The sequence below is a fragment of the Suricata suricatta genome, chromosome 11 (genome assembly GCF_006229205.1).
Source record: "Suricata suricatta isolate VVHF042 chromosome 11, meerkat_22Aug2017_6uvM2_HiC, whole genome shotgun sequence".
Classification (NCBI taxonomy): Eukaryota; Metazoa; Chordata; class Mammalia; order Carnivora; family Herpestidae; genus Suricata; species Suricata suricatta.
The window spans coordinates 1,071,816-1,082,180 of NC_043710.1; the positions used below are offsets into that span (position 1 = coordinate 1,071,816).

Below are 10,365 nucleotides of genomic sequence, written 5' to 3' on the forward strand. Positions count from 1 at the left end.
CCCCGCCCCTACGGGCAGGAGAGTGCCCGCCCCTCACCAATGAACGCGATGGCCCCGCCCCTCCCCGCCCCCACGGGCAGGAGAGCGCCTGCCCCTCCCTATTCTTGGAGACTCCTACCCCGCCTCCACCCCCGCCCCTCCCGGAGCACTGGCAGCAGAGCGCCGCCCCTCACCGATGAACTCAATGCACTTGTCCAGCCAGGGCAGCAGCTTTTCGCAGTAGTTGTCATTGATGGGAATGCGCATGAAGCGGCTCTCACAGATGAAGTCCGGCTTGGGGCAGGAGTTGCTGGCGTTGAGGACATAGCTTATTCCGTTCTGGGTCATCAGATCCTGGAGGGACGGGAGGACAGGTCAGACGATGGGGGTGCCCCAGGACCGGACTTCCGGATCCTGGGATGCCCTGGGGAGGGGAGCCTCTGCAAAGCCCCGCCCACAGCCCGAGGTGGGCTCCCAGGGATTTTACTGCTGCCAGGGCTGTGGCTTTACCCTCTTCCCTCGTCACAGTTTTAAAACTCGGGATTCTTTCCGAGCTGGCTAGTGGGGGGGGGGCTAGTGACATCAGCAGTTTGGCATGTGGGCTCCACCGCATTAGGGGCTGGGAGCTACTTCTCCACCAGGCTCTGCTCTGGTCCTGCCACAGCCCCCTTGGGTCTTGGCGCCTTCAACCCATGCTTCTCCGCACCACTAGAATCCAACCCCGCATTGCCTCTGGGCTCCCTTCCTCCCCCAGACCAGCCCCGGAGCTGCTTCTGAGCTCCTGCCGCTTTCCCCATCCAATGGCCCCAGCTGTACACACACCTTGTTCAGGACGTCTTTCTGAGAGCCCAGGTAGAGGTGAGGCAGGATGCGGGTCAGGCCCACACTGGGCACTGGCAGACAGGGCTGGGAGAGGCTCATGGGCAGCAGGGCAGCAGGCTTGCCCTCACAGAGGCCGGGGAAGCAGGAGGAGAAGGTGGCAAAGCCCCCTGCAGGAGAAGGAGCGGAGGAGACATGGGTCAGGTGGTTGGCTGGCTGGGGCATGAAAGAGCCCAGGACACGGGCCACACCACATCTCAGCCTCACCCAGCTTGGACTCCCCGCCCAAAGGGAGGCCCATGGCTGAGCCTCTGGCCTGAGCACCTGGTCTCAATGCTGGGTGCTGGAGGGCTGCTCTCGCCACAGCCAGGCGTGTGCTATGCACATATACAGCCCGCTCCTATGCCCACATTCCTCCTCAGGCTAATTAAGAGCTGGCCGCACTGAGGACGCCGCTGTGATGCCCGTAAATGTGTGGTCCGGGTGGTGAGCCAGCCTAGCACGTGCAGGACCCAGGCAGGGGGTGCATTCGGATGCCATGGATGGCTCCTGCGGAGGGTGTGGCTCCCTCATCCCCATGGCCTGGGGCCAACCCTGGCCTTCCTGCCTCTCCCCCTGGGCTGATGCAATCCCTCCCTGACTCTAGTTGGCTGGGAGCCCCAGACCAAGCTTGGGTGCCAGGACCAGGAGGCAAGGGCTTCTGAGGGGCCTCACCCCCGCCCCCCCCTCCGCATGACATCACCTGCTGGAATCAGCACAGTCCGTGGGGGCATCTGTGCTCTAGCTAGGGCTCCATTCTGCCCAGAAGGCAGCACCAGAGGCTGGGCTGAGAGCTGGGAAGCCCAGGGACTGGGCAAACAGGGTGTGCAGCTGGCCCACGTTCTGCACATGGCTGGCATGTGCCCTGCCGCCTTCCCTGCATTCACCTCCAAGCCCTGGGCCACAGGTCAGTGGAAGGAGCCCCTCCAGCGGCCTGGAAGCCCTGAAGGGGACTCCTAGTATATCTCTGAGTCAGTGAGTGACCGCGGGCAGAGCCCTTTACATCTCTGGCCTGTTTCTGCAACCTGTCCCCTACATGCATAGCTGTGAAGCTCAAAGGAGACAATGACCGTGAAGCCACACTGAGAATGAACCTGGCCACACCCAGGCTGGCTAGGTGACCGCCGGCTCTTGGTCGGATGAGGTGAGACTGCCTGGTGGCGCCCTGTGGCTAACCACACTTACGGGGACACAAGCCCTGTGGACACTCCCTGCTCTCAGTGGACTGGTCCATTACAGATTCGACTGGACTGAGGTCTGCCTTCCTGCTCCGGAGGAGGCTGGGGAGTCAGGGGAGCTCCCAGGCACGAGACCCCCAGGGCTCTTTCCTGGTCTGCAAGGACAGCTGGTGCGGGAGGCCTGGCCAGCTTCCCAGGACCGAGATGCCCCGTGCCTTTGGCCTTCACCCCTAGTCCAGATCAATGGCCAGTCTGTACAAATCCCCAGCCAGAGTGCCTGCCATGTGTGTGCCCAGTGACCCCAGTGAAGGTTTGACTTGGGGGCGCATGCAGCCTTGGAGGAGTTGTCCTGTCCCCAGGAGCCTGCTGCCCAGACAGGGAGAAGTGGGTGACTGTCAGCACCAATGACAACGTAGCTCACAGGTGAAAGCAGACCTGGGCTCTGCGGGTGGGCTCCTGTTCACCGTTCGGAGCCAGGGGTTCCCTGGATGCTCCTGCTGGAGGACAGCACCCCTGCCCCAGGAGGAGCAAGGTCTGCAGCATCTCTCCAAAGACTCCTCTCTACCACCTCTAGCCTCCCTTGCTCGCTGCTCGGCATGCCTAAGCTGAGTGGGGGCTGTCTTCTGCCAGGAGCTTCCTGCACAAACGGGGATCTCTGGACACATGCAGACCTGCCAGACTTGACCGCAATTCCTCAGGTAAAGCCCCACAGGACTCCCCGCCCCCACCACAGCCAAGCCGCTGTAATGACTCCTAGGAGCCCCCTGTGGATGCCAGGTGCAGCAGAGCCTGAGGCCAGGCCCCTCCAGTGATTTCAGGACCCCCCAAGCTCTGGGGCTGTCCGGGGCTGAATCCATGGCAGCAGGCCTGGCCCCTCTGCAGGTGCTGGCACTCCTGGCAGCAGAGAGGCGCCCCCATCCCCTAGGCATCCCCAAGGGCACCTTCCTTCGGGAGGGATACCCGCCTCCCCTCCGCCTCACGGCTTCCCAGCTGGCTGCGCCTCACAATGGAATCCCGGATTCGCACAAAAGCTTATGACTAGTGCGCACCAACTCCGCCGACTCTGCGGGCACTCGGCCGGGCCACTGCCCCTGCCTGCAGCTCCCACTACTCGGGCTCTCCTGCCCAGAGGCGGGCGATACCCTCCCCGCACCGCCCACCCCCCCAACCCCCGGGCGCCACCGCGGTCCCCGCGTGCCCCGGGCAGGAACCCCCCCCCCCATCATCCTCCCTCCGCGCACCCTCTGCGCAGGGGCCGATCCCGCCGCGATCTCTGTCCAGGGTCCGAGGGCGGTGCGTGCAGGGTCCGGCCGCGGGGGCGCACCGACCCGGCGCGGCGACATCACCAGCCCGCATTCCGCAGCGACGCGCACCGGGGCGAGGGCCGCCCGCCGCTTAAAGGGCCAGGCTCCCTTTCCCGTCCCCGCCCCGCCGGACGTCACCGCCGAGCAGCTGGGAGGAGGGGGCGGGGAGGGCAGCGGTCACAGCAGCCGGTTCCGGACCCCAGGGCGCCTGCCCCACCGCCCACTCCAGCTTCCATGAGCCTCCGCTGTCACGGAGAGGCATCTCCCTGCCCTCCAGCCGTGCCAACCTCTCGGCGCTCCTCAGCCCCACCCACGGAGGAGTGGGGTCCTCCCTTTCTGGCCTCTGCTGAGCTCCCCCTGCCACCCTGGGGCTAGTGATCCTGGAAAGTCACTTCCCCTTTCTGGCTGGGCAGCATCCCTGTCTCCCCCTCAGCGTTGCTTTCCCTTTTTCACGAGTTCAGGGGCAACCTTGGGCTGTGGGCAAGGGGAGAAGGCCGTCCCCAAGTCTGGGTCCCAATTCGTTGTCACTATGAGCCCTTCTCATCCCATGGTGGGTCATGACTTCTACTTGGCTTGGCTCTCAGGGAAATGGGTGCAAATATTCTAACCCCGCAGGGAGGGGCAGCCCTAAGAGATTAGCAAGCCAACAGGGGCACAACCAGGTCCCAGGTGAGTACTCCTGGTACACGCCAGCCCAGCCCACCCCACTGCACGGTGGGTGAGGGCCCAGCCTCTAGAGGAGACCCACCATTAGAGGTTCTGGGCTTTCCTGGGCAGCCTGGGGATAAGGGAGGGCGCTGCTCTAAGGCCTGTTTCTCAGACTCCCAGAAAAGGGCCTGGTAGCTCTCGCTTCTGGCTAGAGTGTGCGCATGCACAATGACATGTGCGTGCGTCAATGTGTGCGCGTGCCCCCCCCCACACCCACTCACACCGCGCTGGGGTTCCTACCTGGGCCCTGGGAGGGCTCCTATTCCACCCAGGATACCCATTACAAAGCCCAGAGCCCCTCTGTCCTCTCTCCCTCTCCTTCCTACCCACTCAGCCCCCCACACTGAACCCAGGGGACAGTGGTTCAATCAGAGCCAGTTCTGTGGCTTGTGGTTCCCAGAGCTCACACACACGCACACAAGTCCCACAACCCACCCAGGGGACACACACAGACACACAGACACACACACAGACACACACACACACACACACACACACGAGCAAATACAGATCCCCAGCCTCCCAGAGACAAGCATGGATGCAGACACGCTGTGACAGTGTGGACCAGACAGGTGTAGATGGTGGCGGGCACACCTGCACACCACGTGATGCTGACCCACGCGCACACCCTTCAGAGTATGGTACTTCCTCCAAGAGGTCTGCCCTGAGTGGCCTGGCTATAGCTTTCAGCAGGTTACATTGAAGGTCCCTCCTGCCACTGGACCCGTGCCAGAGGGCCAGCCAGGTGCCCTGGGACCACCCCGCAGGGTGCCTGCACATGGGGGCTGCGCAGGGCAGACATGCTGAATGTACAGACACATCCTATTGGCAGTGTGAGGTGGGGGTGACACTCTCTTCAGCCCTCTAGGTCCTCCGCCCCCCTGCTGTGGCCCCGGCAGGCAGAGGCCAGGGGCAGGAGTACCCACAAACGTCCCGCAGCTGGGCAGGGAGGGTGCGCATTCCCGGGACATACCAGCTCCACCCAGCCCTGGGACCTGGGCCACCTCTGGGACGCGGATTCCACAGAAGCGCCTCAGCCCCCACACACAGGGGGAAGGCATCATCAAGAACCACTTTGGAATCTGTGTGTGTGCGTGCTCGTCGGGCACATGTGTGTGTGCCTCCAGGCTGGCCGGGCTGCTTTGGGGGAACAAGGAGCCCCACAGGGTCATGGTCAAGTAGGCATCCCTGCTGGCCGCAGCCTTCTCGGGCACTCCCTGCCCGTGACCAGTTGTGCCCAGATTGGGGTTTGCAGAGGATGGGGCCCGTGTCTCCTCCCCCGGCAGGCGGAGGGGCCGAGACCCCGCCACGCTCGCTCAACATTTAGGGCTTTCCTTTTGTCTACTTCTTCACCTGCTAGTGGTGGGGGTAGGCCATGTGGGAGGGGGTTCTGAAGTGTGGGGGTCTAGGGGAGGGGACAATGGAACCTCAGGGAACCCCAGGGTTACTGAGAAGCACCCCTCCCCAACACCGGCCCCACCCCGTGGTCGCTGGTCTCTGTGCTTAGAAAAAGGAGAGAGATGGGTCCAGAGCCCTGGCCGCCCACCATCCGCCACAGCCAAGCCCCCAGCGAGGGCGGGGGGGGGGGTGCCCCGCAGCCCCCGCCTCCGGTCTGTCGCAGCTCACCTGTGAGGATGGCCACGCTGTCGAAGCAGCCGTCCAACTTACTAAGCAGGATGGAGAGGAAGCTGTCTGCAGCCAGCACGCTGGCGTCCCGTGTGCTCTGGTCATAGACCACCACATCCTGTGGCTCCGTGGCCTCCACCTGGGAGCCATGAAGGCAGAGGTCAGGGCGCTGCTGGGCACCTGCCGGAGGCCCCCATCCCCTGCCGCCACCCACTGCAACTTGCCAGGCAGGGAGGGGCCACTGCCACCTTGCTGCCTGGAGGGAAGGGCAGGCTCTGAGCCGCCCACCACACGGCTCACACCTGGACAGGTGTAAACGCCCACAGCCACACAGGCAGGCCCTCAGCAGGGACAGGGGACACTCATTGTAAGGCCATGTCCCCACACGCAGTCACCTGAGCACAGGGAATACTGGTGGGCGTCCACTGTGGGCCGCGTCCACGTGGAAGAGATGCAAGTGAATGTGACAGGGTCCTCGGGGCACAACAGGTGCCCGCAGGGGTGCGTGGCCGGCCTCAGGGCCACTAAGGCAAGGGGAAAACTGTTTCCAGGGCCCCTGGGAGGCACATTATGGGGCTTTTGAAGGTCCGGTGCCGTTGGGTCTGGGCCCTTCCCCCCTTCCCCAGCTAATAATGGAAAAGGGCAGCCGCAAGATCCCCCCCTGGATTCAGCAGGCTGCAGCTAGAAGTTGGGGCTCCGTGCCATGCCCCCCCACCCCGAATGCTCAGCCTTGGGACCAGATGCTCAGCAGCGTTTGCTCAGTGGCTAATGCCCTGCCCCCCAAGCACACTCAGCCCTTAAGCCAGCCGAGCCGCCAACCCTGGGCTGGATGATGTCACCAGCAGCCAATGGGATTGCTCTCTGGCAGGGAGTCCTCGCTGGGGGTGATTAATCACCGGATTCCCCTCACTGAGGCTGCGGGGAGCTTGCTCTGGCCTTGGGGGGTGGGGGTGGGGGAGTCCCCACAAGCGGCTGTGCCACCTGGGTCCTCTCACATCCAGCTCTGTTGAGGCAGGGCCTGTGACCAAGACCCCTCCCAGAGCCTGGGCGCTGGGCATGTCCCCCCCTGCACTGGAGGCACCACTGCCATCCCAGGTCACTGGACTCGATGCTCCTGGCTGACAGAGCCACGACTATCCACTGCAAGTGACCTGGGATGTTCTTGATCCCAGAGAGAATTCTGGGTCATTCAAAACTCTAGAGGGGACACCACTGGGGGGGACATGACCTCTCAGTGTAAACCTCTTGGCCACCGTCCTGTCTTCCATCAATACTTGCCTGCCCAGCTGCCATCCTGGTCCACACTCTCCCTGCGCCCCCAGCCCACCCCTGTCCCCCTGTGCAAGGTCACTCCCAGCTCATCTCTGAGCTCTGGAACTAGGGCCCTCAATACCCCTCTCTGAGCCCTGGACTAGCCCAGGGACATGGCCCTGTCTTATGAGGGGAGTCCTCTACCAGGGGCGGGGGGCTGAGTGAGGACTCAGAGGGGGTCAGCAGGCTCTGGATGGGAGGGGAGATGCACCTATCAGCGGAGGGCCTCCCTGGGGAGGGACATCTGTGCACCCTAAGAGGAAGCTCAGGTGGGAGGGCTGGGAGCTGCCTAAAGGCCCGAGGCTTGGAATGGCTCAGAACATTCTGGCCCTAGGAGCCCAGCTGAGGTTAGCAGAGGGCTCCTGTGTACCTGGCTGAGGCGTTGTGCCCTGGCCCCTGGAGGAGACGGGGGAAGGGGGGGGCGGGGGGTGCGCTGGGTGCGCAGGCAGCCCCGGGGGCGGGGTGGGCGCCAGGTACCTGGCAGCGCGCGGCTGGCTGGATGAGGTCCGCGATGGTCACCTTGCCCTGCTGCAGCCGCCGCTTCACCAGCTTGGAGCAGCAGATGTTGACGGAGCTGAGCACGTGCCAGCTGTTGTACTCCACGAAAGAGCGGCTGTCGATGACCAGGGGGCCCCCAGGTCCGCCCCGCAGGAGGCTGGCCAGCTTCTTGGCATCCATCACCTTCCGAGGGAGCCGGTCCCCAGCCATGGTGGGGCAGTGGGCAGTGGGGAGGGGGTGGGCCCTGAAGGGAACAGGGGCTGCTCCGATGGCCGGGGCTGTGGCCTAGAGGTCGGAGGGACCGGGCATGGTGCCAGACCTGTGGGGAGAGGCAAACGGTCAGCAGTGCTGCAGGCCCGGCCAGTGCCCCGGGGCAGGGCCAGCCTCAGAGGGCCCTCGGGGAGACCCACAGGGACCAGGAGGTTTGAGCCTGACCTGCCCGCACGGAGGCCCTCCCACCCTTGGGAGACACCAGCAGCCCCTCTGGCTCTTCCATGAGAGTCAGGCTCCCTAGGGAAGCAAGGTGAAGCCTGTGACCCATTGGGCTGAGAGAGTGTTTGTAAGCAGTCCTACCCAGCACTGCACTGTCCAGGTCATGGGGACAGCTTCTAAGTGGGACACAGCGAGGCGAATGGAGGAACACAGAGGGAAGGGTCTCAGGGCTTGGACTGGGCTGGATAGCCTTTGGGATCATGGACATTCATTGCTTCCAGAACACTTCATTCTGCCTGCAAGGCTCTGTCATCCCATTGCTGGGATGCAGACCCCTCCCCGGCCTGCCCATCTTCCTAATCTCCAGAATTCTGGGCAAGGCAGGGGTCCAGAACATACTCCTTGCCTGGCATACCCCCTCTTCTCTGGCTGCACAATCTCTCCATAAGCTGATAATCTGACCCCGAGGAAGGGGGTAGTGTCGGGACCACCGCCACAAGCCCATGGGCCCCTGAGGCAGGTGCCAGCCCAGGGTGCTGGAGGGGCTGAGGAGTGGGGGCAGGGCTCCTCCGCCACTGCCACTGTCCCAGTTCTGCAGACAGAGCCTGAGTGCGTGCCATATGGGGCCATGTCTGTCCCCCTGCAGGAATGCGTCACAGGCTTGTAGGATGGGGGTGGCGCATGGGGGTACTCAGGGCACAGTGAGGTCCTGAGGTCTAGGGGGACCCTCCTGGGGCCTGGGAGGTCTGGGATGGGGTGGCACCTGAGGATGAAAGTCAAAGTAGGTGACCCATATGTACTCTCGGGGTGCAGGGACTCTCAGCACGGCCTCTAAGGGCCCTCGGAGGGAGGAGGAGGTAGGTGGGGACACAAGGACCCCAGATCTCGGGGCAGAGGCCCCTCTTGCGGGTTTGGTGCTAAGCCTCTGCCACACGTGTCCCATCCCCACCCTGCCTGTCAGGCCCCATCTGCCCTGTCACCTGCCAGGGCTGGCCTCTCTCCAGGCCCACTGAGCCTCACAGCCCACGAAGAGGCACACAGTATGAAGATGATGAGTTTCCTTTAAAGAGGTGGAAACTGAGGCTCAGGGAAGGGAAGGTCACACCAAGGAGACTGGATAGAACCCAAGGCCCCCACCAGCACCGTTCAGTGGGGATCCTCCCTCTGCCACACCTCCCCCCAAGCTCGAGAGGCTGGGGCACAGACGTACCCTGGAGCTCACAGAGATGGGACCCCCTTAGCAAGCCCCCAACCTGCAGCTGCAGATGGTGCTGAGGTGAGGCCCCCTGAGGACATCTGCCACACTTTAATGGTGATGACCCTGGAGACAACAGTGGCAGCTGCTGCCCTTTCTGGACAGCCCCCTCCAGTGAGCTCCAGGCTGCTGAGGGCGGGAAGCTCCACAGAGAAATAGGTGTGAGGCAGGTGTAGACCATGTCTGCTGGCCATGGGCAGCCTTAGGCTGAGCCCCTGCAGCTGGCTCGGAGGAGGTCCCCAGGATGGCCCCGGTCAGTGGGCAGGGCCTTGGGATACCACTCACAGACACCCTGCTCCCTAGGCAGGTGCCTGGGCACCTCCACTGTGGGGACAAGGCCTCGGGGTGCAGCTGGGGCTGCTGGTCATCCCGAGGGCCGTACCAAACAAGTTCAACAGCAAAAGGGCCTATCTGCCCAAAGGGGCCCACCTGCTGAGGGAGGTCTTCACCTGCTGGGGGTCCTGTCTGTGGAGAGGGTTCCCCACCTGCCGAAGGGTCCTGTCTGAGGGGTGTCCCTGCCTGTGTGATGAGGGGTCCCCAATTCGATTCTAGTACGAGGTGTTTTGAGAAGCATCTGAGTTCTGACCTGCATCTTGTCAAGACGGTGGCAGACAGGCCGCAGCTACCAGGCCCCTCCCACAAGCCATACCTGCAGGAGCCCCCTGCCCCTGGACCCCAGCTCAGAGGCCCAGGACCCTGAGACAGATGCAATGGGGCAAAAGGGCACTCAATGTCCTCATCAGTTATGTGAGGGCAGACTGTCTCCTGCCTAATAAAACAGAAGCCAAATAGAAGTTCAGGGCAGGGACAAGGGAAGGGGCGGGGAGAGAGGTTCTTGAGCTTTCTGCAGCTACTGGGCACAGACACTGCCCTGGGCTCATTAACTGGCCGGGAGGGGAGCTGGGGTGCGGACGGAATCCAGGCTGCAGGAGAGCAGGGATGCGGGCTCAGGATGAGAGGAGGGTGTGGCTGAGCCGAGCTGGGCTGCAGGTCCCCGGGATGGGGCCAGGGGCTGGGAGCGTGAGCCCCTAGGTTCCCAGGTCCCCGGGATGGGGCCAGGGGCTGGGAGCGTGAGCCCCTAGGCTCCCAGGCCCAGTACCTGGTCTCAGCCCCACCCCCTAAGGAACTATCCGGCTCCGCCTTATTAACCGCTATAGTATTGTTATTTGCAGCCGAGGGGGACTCATTAGCAAGTTAGCACCTCCGTCGTTGCCAT

At 63.6% G+C, this 10,365-nt stretch overlaps 1 protein-coding gene across 1 annotated transcript; it reads right to left on the reverse strand.

Moving 5' to 3' along the window:
• Window positions 1–114: 114 nt before the first annotated feature.
• On the reverse strand, window positions 115–7,781 carry DUSP8 (dual specificity phosphatase 8). The gene is made up of 4 exons (XM_029957212.1): window positions 7,442–7,781; window positions 5,654–5,792; window positions 802–968; window positions 115–333 (listed from the first exon to the last, which is right to left on the reverse strand). Exons 1-4 carry the CDS (start codon window positions 7,670–7,672, stop codon window positions 115–117), a joined length of 756 nt encoding a protein of 251 aa, XP_029813072.1. The 5' UTR covers window positions 7,673–7,781.
• Window positions 7,782–10,365: the final 2,584 nt, after the last annotated feature.